This window comes from Hyperolius riggenbachi, chromosome 9 (assembly GCF_040937935.1).
Source record: "Hyperolius riggenbachi isolate aHypRig1 chromosome 9, aHypRig1.pri, whole genome shotgun sequence".
Classification (NCBI taxonomy): domain Eukaryota; kingdom Metazoa; phylum Chordata; class Amphibia; order Anura; family Hyperoliidae; genus Hyperolius; species Hyperolius riggenbachi.
Genome location: NC_090654.1, coordinates 20766082 through 20780805, shown reverse-complemented (window position 1 = coordinate 20780805; position 14724 = coordinate 20766082). Strand labels below are relative to the sequence as shown.

The following is a 14724-nucleotide window of genomic DNA, read 5'->3' as shown; positions in this document are numbered from 1 at the left end:
CAGGGACCCATCCCCACCCACCTATGCTACAGGGACCCATCCCCACCCACCTATGCTACAGGGACCCATCCCCACCCACCTATGCTACAGGGACCCATCCCCACCTACCTATGCTACAGGGACCCATCCCCACCTACCTATGCTACAGGGACCTATCCCCACCTACCTATGCTACAGGGACCCATCCCCACCTACCTATGCTACAGGGACCCATCCCCACCTACCTATGCTAATGGCACCCATCCCCACCTACCTATGCTAGAGGCACCCATCCCCACCTACCTATGCTAGAGGCACCCATCCCCACCTACCTATGCTAATGGGACCCATCCCCACCTACCTATGCTAAAGGGACCCATCCCCACCTACCTATGCTAAAGGGACCCATCCCCACCTACCTATGCTAAAGGGGCCCATTCCCACCTACCTATGCTAAAGGGACCCATCCCCACCTACCTATGCTAAAGGGACCCATCCCCACCTACCTATGCTAAAGGGACCCATCCCCACCTACCTATACTAAAGGGACCCATCCCCACCTACCTATGCTAAAGGCACCCATCCCCACCTACCTATGCTAAAGGCACCCATCCCCACCTACCTATGCTAGAGGGCACCTATCCCCACCTACCTATGCTAGAGGCACCTATCCCTACCTACCTATGCTAGAGGCATCTGTGCCCAGTGAAGGGACCTGTACCCAGCTACCTTTGCTGAAGGGACCTATACTTTGCTACCTATACTGGAGGCACTTGTACCTGGGGGCTGTTCAACCGGGGGGGGGGGGGGGGGTCTGTGACACTTTAAATTTTGGTAGATCACCTGGACTTGGCAAATTTTAAAGTAGCTCGCGAGCCAAAAAAGTGTGGGCACCCCTGGGCTAGCGTATCACAACAATGAAGCAATAACAGCTGGCTATATGAGTGTCTCGGGGAAGGGGGCTGCACACCCAAGGTAATAAGGTCGTTGCTTCATTGTGGACAAGCCAAATTTGATCAGCTGGACAGCCCCTGTTGTTCTATCATTGAGCTACCACAGTCCGGCGACCATTTGGGCTTGAAAACCGCCATGGCCTACACTCTCGCCATGGTGCGCACTAGTCCAGCAGTCACTACACAAACAGCTATTTGCGGTATGTTACACAGTGAGTTTGGTGTGTCAGTGTGAAGCAGAACTCTAATTACACTCCCTGATTGATGTATACACATGCAAGATGTTTTAAAGCACTTTAGGCCGGCAATTTAGCATTCAATGAGATTAAAACTCTGCTTTGCGTCAAATCCAGATTTTTCCCCGGGACTTTTGGCATCTATCCCACTCCGCCATGCCCCCCTCCAGGTGTTAGACCCCTTGAAACATCTTTTTTTATTACTTTTTTGGCCAGCATAAGTGTTTCTAGTTTTCAAAGTTCGCCTCCCCATTGAAATCTATTGCGGTTTGCGAAAGTTTGCGCGAACCGAAAATCGGAGGTTCGGGCCATCTCTAATAGCCACTCCAATACCTTGAGCTTGGTGTCATTAGGCTATTTTACCATAACTTTGGAGGCATGCTTTGGGTCATAGTTCTTTGGAAGCCTTATTTGTCATTGAGCTTCAAATTCTTCACTGTGCTGTTGAGATGTTCCTGCAGCATAAGGATGGTCAGAAATGTCCATTTCTGATTCAATGGAAATTCTGACTTCTGATTTTCTGTTTTTTTTTTTTTTTTTTACCGATTTTCTGATTACCAATATTCTGTCTTTCCGATTTTCTGTTTTTGCCAATTTTCCATTTTTCCGATCTCCAATTTTTGAGAAGTATTTAATTAGCCATCTTTACATCAGAGAATGCAAAAAAAAAGAAAATGGAAATAAGAAAAACGGAAATCGGAAAAACAGAAAATCTTGTGATTCAAATTTTGTAGAAAAAAACTGCATTCTCCGATTGGTCCAATGCTTCCAAGTCCTGTGATTGGGCTAAAATTACTGATCTGTGGTAATTTGGATTTGCGCCGATTTCAAATTTCAGCAGAATTCCAATTTCTATTTTTCAATTTCTGAATTCCGATCGGAAATGCAAGAAAGAAGAATTAATGAAGAAAAGTAACCTACAGATGTAATTAGCTAGTTTGCTGGTATGCTTAAACCCTGTTTGTGTAATTCCTTATTTTAGTAGCTAAGCATTTTTTAGTAGCTAAGCATTTTTGTAATTTAAAAGAGAACCGGTAAGCTTTCAGCTTGTAGGCCTTTTGACTGACAATGTTAGTACATACAAACAAGGCAGAAGAGAGAATTTTTTTTGCAAATATAAGTGTCATCTAGGTACATTAATAATGGCAAGGTATCTTGCAAGGATTATAAGGTATTTATGTCAAATAGATAAGATCCTTGGTTTACGTATTGCCTTCATATAACCAGGCTGACATGGAGAGTTTTTTACAGACCCTATCTTGTTCAGTGTATGCTGCTGGAGCCTGGAACAGTTAACTGTATGTCACTGAGCATGAAGGATACTCGGAGGAGCACAATAATGTCTAGGGGCAATGCCCCATCATCCCCCAGTGCAGCACCCCCATGGCTGTCCACATATCTTTCTATTTTTTTTTTTTAACTCTTCACTGGAGACCCGTAAAATAGATAAGACTAGACAGATTTCAAAACAGGGATACCAAATACAGACAGGAAGTTCTCGAACTGCATACTTCTGCACACACCCTCCCCCTCTACAAACAACTGTAACTTGATGATTTCCTGGATTAGCTTAAATCTTTTGATGCATGGACTTTCTGGCATGCAACTCCAAACTCTGCAATGCTAACACTCACTGTGGACATCTTCAAAAACAGCTTGAAATATATATATTTTTTTCTCCAACATATGACAAGGAAAAACTATTTGCATACAACACTTTCAGTCCTCTGGGAAAAAAAGCCATAGCCAAATACCACCACAACCACATCATCATTTGTGCATGCCATGCATAGAGTTCGTAGGTTTCAGATTTTTTTTTTGTTAATGCTGAAAGATGTGATAGTCTTCATTGTCTGTTTAATTTATCTAATACAGCGATTTATAAAAGTGTATCCAGGCTCTGTCCTCTGCCGAGTAAATTTAAATTAAAACTTGTTCTTTGAAAATATAATAAGTTTGCCATTACAACAAGTTCATATCATAGCTAAATTAATACAATGTTAAGGCATACATGGGTATTAATCTATACCTCCTTGGCTGAGTTCACCCAGTACTGAGAGTAGGTTGGGGTGGGCCTCATCCTCATTCTGTAGAACATAAAGACTTTCCCAGAAGTGTATCACATCATCTCTTCCTCCTTCCATTATATCTTCTAAGAGGATTTCAGCGAATCCACCACATTGTTTTTTCATATTCATATAGTACTAGATTACAAAAACAAATAAGAATGGTCAATTTGGATATTTTTAGAGTATGTCTATAAAAATGATTGACGTGTATCAGTGAGAGAAAGTCGTGGATGTTCTAAAATGTGCACACACTAAATGAAAAACTGCTGCTGTTGATGTAACACCTGAAATCACAATACATTTTGGGACATGGGTGATCTTCCTTCTGCAATCATAACACTCCTTACTGTAATCACATCAGGTCTGGATCACCCACAAAGCAATTGAGGCACCTACCTTGGGTCTTGTGGACCTTCCAGCAATAAGTGGGCCCACTGCGATTCCCATAGAGACCTGCGTCAAGCCCCCTGAACGCAAGAATGGCCAGCGGAATAGAGTAACTAATCTTTATGGACTCCAGCAATGCAATCTTCCTTCATCCTCCTCCAGCATCCTGGTCTCCATAACTCCATCAGTGTCTTCCATCTTGTGACCTCCCTCAGTTGCATTATGAGAGATGCCACTAGAGCCATAGAGATGGTGACTCTGGAGAAAGGAGTAAATATTTTGCCTCTAGAGTGTGGATAGGTGAGTTACCTCTCCATTCAACTCTGTATAGGGGCACCTCTGGCTACCTAATATTGCGGAAACCTCTGACTACCTAATACTACCTAATACTGGGTGAACATGTTGGTGCTATATAAATACATAATAATAATATGGTAGTAGGACATTAGACTATGACTATAGTAGGATTAGATTGTGAGCTCCTCTGAGGACAGTCAGTGACATGACTATGTACTCTGTAATGTGCTGCAGGAGATGTCAGTGCTATATAAATACATAATAATAATATGGTAGTAGGACATTAGACTATGACTATGTGTGAGAGAACGCGGAAAAGCCGCCGCGTGTGCTGCTGAGGAGGCGGCTGATTCCGCGTCCTATGCGGCGGTGTGCACGTGGAAGCGTGCGTCTGGTAACAGGGCAGAACGCGGAAAAGCCGCCGCATGTAACAGTAAGGCAGCTGGTTCCGCGGCCAGCGCGGCGGTTTGCACGCGGCAGTGTGTGTCTGGTGTGGCTGAGTCTGTTAGTGCACACAGGCTTAGGAATACACGCGCGCGTGCTGAGAGGCAGAACTCTTATACTGGGCATGGAGAGATCAGCTGATCACGCCGATCAGCTGACTCCAGAGCAGGATACTATTGGTTGATCAATTAGGGGTGGTGCTGGAGAGCACTACTCCATATATAGTTACTGCTGGCCAGTTGCAAGTTGTCTGCCGTTGCGAACACTACGTGGAAGCACTCAGACCTTAGTCAGATCCAACAGTGTGTTTGAACCAGGTGGACCTGGGAATTCACACTGAGCCAGATTACTTGTACTGTTATTCTGTTTATGCTTAGGCTAGTTCCAGGGTGTAGAGACCACGGACCTCACACCCAGACTAGGGAGATGTATTATCATTTGTGTTATACTCCAGACTAGTTCCAGGGTGCTGAGACCACGGACCTCGCACCCAAGACTAGGGAACTGTATTATCATTTGTGTTATACTCCAGACTAGTTCCAGGGTGCTGAGACCACGGACCTCGCACCCAAGACTAGGGAACTGTATTATCATTTGTAAAAAGTAGTACAGAGGCGCCAACAGGGTAAAAACAATATTTCTTTAAAATGGATAAAATGAAGTAGGTAGCGGTGGACTTACCCCTCCAAAACAGACACAAAAATTGCTGTTTTAAGCAAAATTCAGTTTATTTACATACTCCGAACAAGGTGCAACGCGTTTCGCGGGTATATCCCACTTCCTCAGGCAATAAATAGGAGCATATCACCAATGCGGTCCGGTACATAGCCTGGCGCCGTATTATCATTTGTGTTATACTCCAGACTAGTTCCAGGGTGCTGAGACCACGGACCTCGCACCCAAGACTAGGGAACTTGTGCGATCATTCTGTTATACATCAGACTAGTTCCAGGGTGTAGAGACCACGGACCTCACACCCAGACTAGGCATTTTTGGATATCTGTTATGACTTATTGCTTTCCTGACTACTCCTCTGTCCTCTGATTCGGTACCTCGCATATCTGATACTCCGTTGCCAAACCCTGCTTGCCCTGGATACCGAATCAGTCTTCTGTCTTTGTACTTTATCTGTCCGTGTGTTACCGACCAGGCGTGCCCGACCTCGAGAGCTATCTTTCCTTTTAAGAGATAGTCTCCAGATCAGATAGTGACATCCACCTTCAGGTGTCACTCACTCTCTGGTCCTTCTTATCTCCAGCCTGACTCCACCCCTTGGAGAGTCTCAGGCTGCTGGAAGGTTCCTGTGTCCTCAAGAGCAGTATTCCTTTACTGCCTATGATCACCTGCTCAGCAGGTGCATTACTCAAAGTACTACTGTTACACCAAACGCTCACATACCTATAGGTGTCCAGAGGTTAGCAATATATCTGTATTATCGGTGATTCTGCAGATCATCAATAATCAGGTATATATCTGCATTCTTGGTGATACTGCAGGTCACCAATAATCAGATTCTCTCTGCGTGCTGACACCAATCGTTACAGAATGGCAGACCAAACCCAAATGGACGCACTCCGCAGCCGTCTCGATGCACTCACCACCTCGGTGGAAAATTTCATCTCAGTGCTGGACGATCATCAGACCCAGCTCAATGCCTTGTCTGGGTCTGCGCAAGCCCTACTGATGGCTGTGGATACAGTGCAATCTCCTCCTAGCACAGACATACGCATGTCTGTTCCTGAAAGGTTTTCTGGCCACAGATCTGACTTTCGGAACTTTAAAAACCGAGTGTTGTCATACTTTGAGTTGAGACCTAGTTCTTCAGGAACTATAGCACAGAGAATTACATTTATCAAGACACTATTGTCAGGAGATTCCCAGACTTGGGCATATAGTCTCCAGCCAGGTGAGGCACGTTGGCCTCGGTTGAGGCATTTTTTGAAGCTATAACTATAATTTATGATGACCCGGACATTGCCTCTACCGCAGAGCGGAAGCTCAAGACATTGCGGCAGGGCAGAGATCCGGTTGAAAATTACGCAGCTGAATTCATAAAATGGGCAGTGTCAGCCAGATGGGGCTCATTTGCATTATTAGACTGTTTTTTGTCAGGGCTGTCAGACGCGGTCTCAGAGTTAATGTTGGGTCATCCTGAGCCCAAATCCATCGATGAGGCTATTTCATTGGCCATCAGAATTGATCGTCGTTTACGATACCAAAGACAGACCCGGGGTAGGAACAATGTGAGATACTTGTCCTACGCAGCGTCTCCTTCTATTCCATCTCCACCTGCTTCACCTCCACCGGAACCAATGCAGATTGGTCGGTCAAGATTGTCTCGGGTGGAACGGAGACGCAGAGAAACAGAGCAGCTCTGTCTATACTGTGCAGAGGGGGGTCATAAAGTGCAGAATTGTCCCAAGAAGTCAGGAAACGCTGCTGCCTAGGTGTAGTCGGAGGTAATACCCTAGGCGCACAGTCATTACCTCTAGATGATAAATGTTTTCTTCTCCCTTGTACTATATCCTGGCAGGATAAGACAGAGACTACTGAGGCCTTCATAGATTCTGGCTCAGCAGCTAATTTTATGGATTATGAATTTGCTAAGAAATTGGGGATTCTGATCTTCCCACTAAAACAACAGATTCGGGTCACTGCAGTGGATGATTCCCCTCTGCAGAGTAATCACCCTCTTTCCCAGACTCCAGACTTGGGGGTCACAATAGGGGTGTTGCATAAAGAAAGTTTACTATTTTTTGTGTTACGAATGGCATGCCATGGTTACAAATTCACTCGCCTCAGATCAATTGGGCTACGGGTCAGCTAACAAGCTGGTCTGCCCATTGCTATCATCATTGTCTAGCGAAAGTAACCTTTGGTAAAACCAAGATTCACATGGAAGGATTGCCAGATCTGTATTCAGAATTTGCGGACGTGTTTTGTCCCAAGTCAGCAGATAAACTTCCTCCACACCGTCCTTTTGATTGCCCATTGATCTCAGGTCTGGTTGTATGCCCCCTAGAGGTCATCTCTATAATTTATCAGGGCCAGAGAAATTGGCCATGCAGGAATACATCCGAGAGAATTTAGCTAAAGGTTTTATCCGCCCTTCTCGGTCCCCGGCAGGGGCAGGGTTCTTTTTTGTGAAAAAGAAGGATGGAGGCCTCCGTCCATGCATTGATTATCGGGGCTTAAATAAAATTACAGTAAAAAAATTGCTATCCTTTGCCTTTAATAGACGATTTATTTACTCAAGTCACCAATGCTAAGATTTTCTCGAAACTGGATATAAGGGGTGCTTACAACCGTGTGCGGATCAGGGACGGTGATGAATGGAAGACGGCCTTTAACACGCCCGACGGGCACTACGAGTACCTGGTGATGCCCTTCGGGTTGTGTCTTTAGAGAAGTATTGGGCAGATTCGTCTTAGTATATTTAGACGACATACTAATCTTCTCGTCCAACCTCTCGGAGGACAGAAAGCTCGTTAAGTTTGTGTTACGGAAGTTGAGACAAAACATGCTGTATGCTAAGCTGGAGAAATGCATTTTCGAAGTGACCTCTGTTGCCTTTCTGGGGTACGTAATTTCAACCTCCGTTCCTCTGTTTTAGAGTGGCCACAACCTGTGGGACTGAAGGCTCTCCAGAGGTTCCTGGGGTTCGCCAACTTTCCTGACTACTCCTCTGTCCTCTGATTCGGTACCTCGCATATCTGATACTCCGTTGCCAAACCCTGCTTGCCCTGGATACCGAATCAGTCTTCTGTCTTTGTACTTTATCTGTCCGTGTGTTACCGACCAGGCGTGCCCGACCTCGAGAGCTATCTTTCCTTTTAAGAGATAGTCTCCAGATCAGATAGTGACATCCACCTTCAGGTGTCACTCACTCTCTGGTCCTTCTTATCTCCAGCCTGACTCCACCCCTTGGAGAGTCTCAGGCTGCTGGAAGGTTCCTGTGTCCTCAAGAGCAGTATTCCTTTACTGCCTATGATCACCTGCTCAGCAGGTGCATTACTCAAAGTACTACTGTTACACCAAACGCTCACATACCTATAGGTGTCCAGAGGTTAGCAATATATCTGTATTATCGGTGATTCTGCAGATCATCAATAATCAGGTATATATCTGCATTCTTGGTGATACTGCAGGTCACCAATAATCAGATTCTCTCTGCGTGCTGACACCAATCGTTACAGAATGGCAGACCAAACCCAAATGGACGCACTCCGCAGCCGTCTCGATGCACTCACCACCTCGGTGGAAAATTTCATCTCAGTGCTGGACGATCATCAGACCCAGCTCAATGCCTTGTCTGGGTCTGCGCAAGCCCTACTGATGGCTGTGGATACAGTGCAATCTCCTCCTAGCACAGACATACGCATGTCTGTTCCTGAAAGGTTTTCTGGCCACAGATCTGACTTTCGGAACTTTAAAAACCGAGTGTTGTCATACTTTGAGTTGAGACCTAGTTCTTCAGGAACTATAGCACAGAGAATTACATTTATCAAGACACTATTGTCAGGAGATTCCCAGACTTGGGCATATAGTCTCCAGCCAGGTGAGGCACGTTGGCCTCGGTTGAGGCATTTTTTGAAGCTATAACTATAATTTATGATGACCCGGACATTGCCTCTACCGCAGAGCGGAAGCTCAAGACATTGCGGCAGGGCAGAGATCCGGTTGAAAATTACGCAGCTGAATTCATAAAATGGGCAGTGTCAGCCAGATGGGGCTCATTTGCATTATTAGACTGTTTTTTGTCAGGGCTGTCAGACGCGGTCTCAGAGTTAATGTTGGGTCATCCTGAGCCCAAATCCATCGATGAGGCTATTTCATTGGCCATCAGAATTGATCGTCGTTTACGATACCAAAGACAGACCCGGGGTAGGAACAATGTGAGATACTTGTCCTACGCAGCGTCTCCTTCTATTCCATCTCCACCTGCTTCACCTCCACCGGAACCAATGCAGATTGGTCGGTCAAGATTGTCTCGGGTGGAACGGAGACGCAGAGAAACAGAGCAGCTCTGTCTATACTGTGCAGAGGGGGGTCATAAAGTGCAGAATTGTCCCAAGAAGTCAGGAAACGCTGCTGCCTAGGTGTAGTCGGAGGTAATACCCTAGGCGCGCAGTCATTACCTCTAGATGATAAATGTTTTCTTCTCCCTTGTACTATATCCTGGCAGGATAAGACAGAGACTACTGAGGCCTTCATAGATTCTGGCTCAGCAGCTAATTTTATGGATTATGAATTTGCTAAGAAATTGGGGATTCTGATCTTCCCACTAAAACAACAGATTCGGGTCACTGCAGTGGATGATTCCCCTCTGCAGAGTAATCACCCTCTTTCCCAGACTCCAGACTTGGGGGTCACAATAGGGGTGTTGCATAAAGAAAGTTTACTATTTTTTGTGTTACGAATGGCATGCCATGGTTACAAATTCACTCGCCTCAGATCAATTGGGCTACGGGTCAGCTAACAAGCTGGTCTGCCCATTGCTATCATCATTGTCTAGCGAAAGTAACCTTTGGTAAAACCAAGATTCACATGGAAGGATTGCCAGATCTGTATTCAGAATTTGCGGACGTGTTTTGTCCCAAGTCAGCAGATAAACTTCCTCCACACCGTCCTTTTGATTGCCCATTGATCTCAGGTCTGGTTGTATGCCCCCTAGAGGTCATCTCTATAATTTATCAGGGCCAGAGAAATTGGCCATGCAGGAATACATCCGAGAGAATTTAGCTAAAGGTTTTATCCGCCCTTCTCGGTCCCCGGCAGGGGCAGGGTTCTTTTTTGTGAAAAAGAAGGATGGAGGCCTCCGTCCATGCATTGATTATCGGGGCTTAAATAAAATTACAGTAAAAAAATTGCTATCCTTTGCCTTTAATAGACGATTTATTTACTCAAGTCACCAATGCTAAGATTTTCTCGAAACTGGATATAAGGGGTGCTTACAACCGTGTGCGGATCAGGGACGGTGATGAATGGAAGACGGCCTTTAACACGCCCGACGGGCACTACGAGTACCTGGTGATGCCCTTCGGGTTGTGTCTTTAGAGAAGTATTGGGCAGATTCGTCTTAGTATATTTAGACGACATACTAATCTTCTCGTCCAACCTCTCGGAGGACAGAAAGCTCGTTAAGTTTGTGTTACGGAAGTTGAGACAAAACATGCTGTATGCTAAGCTGGAGAAATGCATTTTCGAAGTGACCTCTGTTGCCTTTCTGGGGTACGTAATTTCAACCTCCGTTCCTCTGTTTTAGAGTGGCCACAACCTGTGGGACTGAAGGCTCTCCAGAGGTTCCTGGGGTTCGCCAACTACTATAGGAGGTTCATAAAGGGGTACTCTACGGTGATCTCACCTCTCATCAGTCTCCTCAACAATCTTGCGGATGACGTCATCAGTCAGGAAGAGCTCCAGAAAGGACAGCGGACTCTCGTCGCACGCGATCTTCTGCCCGGGTGCCCCTGTGAAGGGGAACCTGGGTGGCGGAGCTTGAGTGGGGCTCCCCAGCTCACACCAGGTGCGTGCGACCGTCACTGGCTCCTCGGCTTCCTCATCACTGGTCTCCGTCTCCGAAGACAGGTTACCGGGAACATCGCTGTCTGTCGATTCCTCTAGGAGCTCGTCTTCGCTGTCGCTTGCCTCGAGGACATCCAACAACTCCTCGTCACGCACACGCCTCCGGGAGGACGAGGCCATGACCCCAAGCAGGGTACGGGGTCACGAGCAGCGACAAAAAAACAAAACAAAAAAAACCAGCAAAAGCAAACGCACAGGGATCACAGCGTCTTGAAAAAGACGGAAAGCAATACGCAATCTGACAGTAATATGAACGAAGCTAAGGCTGGAAAAAAGCAGTAATCGCACAGAAATCGCACAGAAATCACAGATGATAGCTGTAAACAGACTAACACTGGACGCTGAGGACTCTGAAAGAGGGAGAGCCAGTAACTGTTCAGGGCATTTATTGAGAGCTGACAGGTGTTTGTGTTTGTGCAAACAACTTTTTGAAATACAGTAGCATGATTGGATTACATAGAGTTTGTTTACCTATGTAATCCAATGATGCTGTCGCCGCGACGGACACTAGGGGGCGCAGGAGCCGGCGTCAGAGGAAGTGGCTGGGCTACGCCATCTTCCCTGACTGCCGGATCTCCGTAGGCTTGCGGAGAGGAGGGGAGCAGGGACCGGAGGATCGGGGGAGCCTGGGGAGCGGGGACCGGAGGATCGGAGGAGCCTGGGGAGCCTGGCGCCGGCGATCAGAGCCAGCAGGAGGGAGAGGGAGCCCCGCAGCAGCCGCAGCAGCACAGAGGAGGCGGCGGAGATCACGCTGTGCACGCTGGTGAGTGGGGACAGCGCTGGACGAGCTGAGCTCGTCCTAAACACTAACAGCAACTTTTTCTTGGACGAGCTCAGCTCGTCCAGAACGCTAGGGTGGTTAAAGACCAGAGCCTTTTTTTCCATTCAGACCACTGCAGCTTTCACGGTTTATTGCTCGGTCATACAAGCTACCACCTAAATGAATTTTACCTCCTTTTCTTGTCACTAATACAGCTTACTTTTGGTGCTATTTGATTGCTGCTGCGAGTTTTAGTTTTTATTATATTCATCAAAAAAGACATGAATTTTGTCAAAAAAATTACTTTTTAACTTTCTGGGCTGACATTTTTCAAATAAAGTAAAATTTCCTATACATTTGAGCACAAAAGTTATTCTGCTACATGTCTTTGATAAAAAAACAAAAAAACATTCAGTGTGTATTTATTGTATTGGGTAAAAGTTATAGCGTTTACAAACTATGGTGCCAAAAGTGAATTTTCCCATTTTTAAGCATCTCTGACTTTTCTGACCACCTGTCATGTTTCATGAGGTGCTAAAATTCCAGGATAGTATAAATACCCCCCAAATGACCCCATTTTGGAAAGAAGACATCCCAAAGTATTCAGTGAGAGGCATGGTGAGTTCATAGAAGATTTTATTTTTTTGTCACAAGTTAGCGGAAAATGACACTTTGTGACAAAAAAAAAAAAGTTTCCATTTCATCTAACTTGCGACAAAAAAAAAATGAAATCTGCCACGGACTCACTATGCTCCTCTCTGAATACCTTGAAGTGTCTACTTTCCAAAATGGGGTCTTTTGTGGGGAGTGTTCACTGTACTGGCATTTTGGGGGGTGCCTAATTGTAAGCACCCCTGTAAAGCCTAAAGATGCTCATTGGACTTTGGGCCCCTTAGCGCAGTTAGGCTGCAAAAAAGTGCCACACATGTGGTATTGCCATAGTCAGGAGTAGTATAATGTGTTTTGGGGTGTATTTTTACACATACCCATGCTGGGTGGGAGAAATATCTCCATAAATGACAATTTTTTGATATTTTTTTACACACAATTGTCTATTTATAGAGATATTTCTCCCACTCAGCATGGGTATGTGTAAAAATACACCGCAAGACACAGTATACTACTTCTCCTGAGTACGGCGATACCACATGTGTGGCACTTTTTTGCACCCTAACTGCGCTAAGGGGCCCAAAGTCCAATGAGTACCTTTAGGATTTCACATATCATTTTGCGACATTTGGTTTCAAGACTACTCCTCACGGTTTAGGGCCCCTAAAATGCCAGGGCAGTATAGGAACCCCACAAATGACCCCATTTTAGAAAGAAGACACCCCAAGGTATTCCGTTAGGAGTATGGTGAGTTCATAGAAGATTTTTTTTTTTTGTCACAAGTTAGCAGAAATTGATTTTAATTGTTTTTTTTTTCACAAAGTGTCATTTTCCGCTAACTTGTGACAAAAAATAAAATCTTCTATGAACTCACCATACTCCTAACGGAATACCTTTGGGTGTCTTCTTTCTAAAATGGGGTCATTTGTGGGGTTCCTATACTGCCCTGGCATTTTATATCTTAGGAGTAGTCTTGAAACCAAATGTCTCAAAGACCCCATTTTAGAAAGAAGACACCCCGAGGTATTCCGTTAGGTGTATGGTGAGTTCATAGAAGATTTTATTTTTTGTCACAAGTTAGTGAAAAATGACACTTTGTGAAAAAAACAATAAAAATCAATTTCCGCTAACTTTTGACAAAAATAAAATCTTCTATGAACTCGTCATACACCTAATAGAATACCTTTGGGTGTCTTTTTTCTAAAATGGGGTCACTTGTGGGGTTCCTATACTGCCCTGGCATTTTACGGGCCCAAAACCGTGAGTAGTCTGGAAACCAAATTTCTCAAAATGACTGTTCAGGGGTATAAGCATCTGCAACTTTTGATGACAGGTGGTCTATGAGAGGGCAAATTTTGTCATAAGCAGGGTGGCCTCTTAGATGACAGGTTGTATTGGGCCTGATCTGATGGGTAGGAGTGCTAGGGGGGTGACAGGAGGTGATTGATGGGTGTCTCAGGGGGTGGTTAGAGGGGAAAATAGATGCAATCAATGCACTGGGGAGGTGATCGGAAGGAGGTCTGAGGGGGATCCGAGGGTTTGGCCGAGTGATCAGGAGCCCACACGGGGCAAATTAGGGCCTGATCTGATGGGTAGGTGTGCTAGGGGGTGACAGGTGGTGACAGGAGGTGATTGATGGGTGTCTCAAGGTGTGATTAGAGGGGGGAAATAGATGCAAGCAATGCACTGGCGAGGTGATCAGGGCTGGGGTCTGAGGGCGTTCTGAGGGTGTGTGCGGGTGATTGGGTGCTCTAGGGGCAGATAGGGGTCTAATCTGATGGGTATCAGTGACAGGGGCTGATTGATGGGTGATTGATGGGTGATCAGTGGGTGATTAGATGGCAGAACAGATGTAAACAATGCACTTTGGAGGTGATCTGAGGGTAGGTCTGGGGAAATCTGATGGTGTGGGAGGGTGATCAGATGCCCGTAAGAGGCAGGTTAGGGTCTGATCTGATAACTGGCAGTGACAGGTGGTGATTGACGGCTGAATGACGGGTGAATGACAGGTGATTGACAGGTGATTACAGGGGAGAATAGATGTATACAGTACACAGGGGGAGGGAGGTCTGGGGGGGTCTGAGGTCGTTCTGAGGGTGTGGGCGGGTGATTGGGTGCCCTAGGGGCAGATAGGGGTCTAATCTGATGGGTAGCAGTGACAGGTGGTGACAGGGGGTGATTGATGGGTAATTAGTGGGTGTTTAGAGGAGAGAACAGATGTAAACAATGCACTTGGGAGGTGATCTGACGGCGGGTCTGCAGGCGATCTGATGGTGTGGGTGGGTGATCAGATTGATCGCAAGGGGCAGGTTAGGGGCTGATTGATGGGTGGCAGTGACAGGGGGTGATTGATAGGTGGCAGTGACAGGGGGTGATTGATAGGTAATTGACAGGTGATCAGTGGG

At 45.9% G+C, this 14724-nt stretch overlaps 1 protein-coding gene across 2 annotated transcripts in view; it reads right to left on the bottom strand.

The window, feature by feature from the left end:
* LOC137532012 (NACHT, LRR and PYD domains-containing protein 12-like) overlaps positions 1 to 14724 on the bottom strand; it is a 100848-nt gene that overhangs the window by 43180 nt on the left and 42944 nt on the right. For both annotated transcript variants that reach the window (XM_068252099.1, XM_068252100.1), the window contains one exon: positions 3198 to 3372. In XM_068252099.1, coding sequence (XP_068108200.1) covers positions 3198 to 3372 — 175 coding nt within the window. The remainder of the gene's footprint in view (positions 1 to 3197; positions 3373 to 14724) is intronic.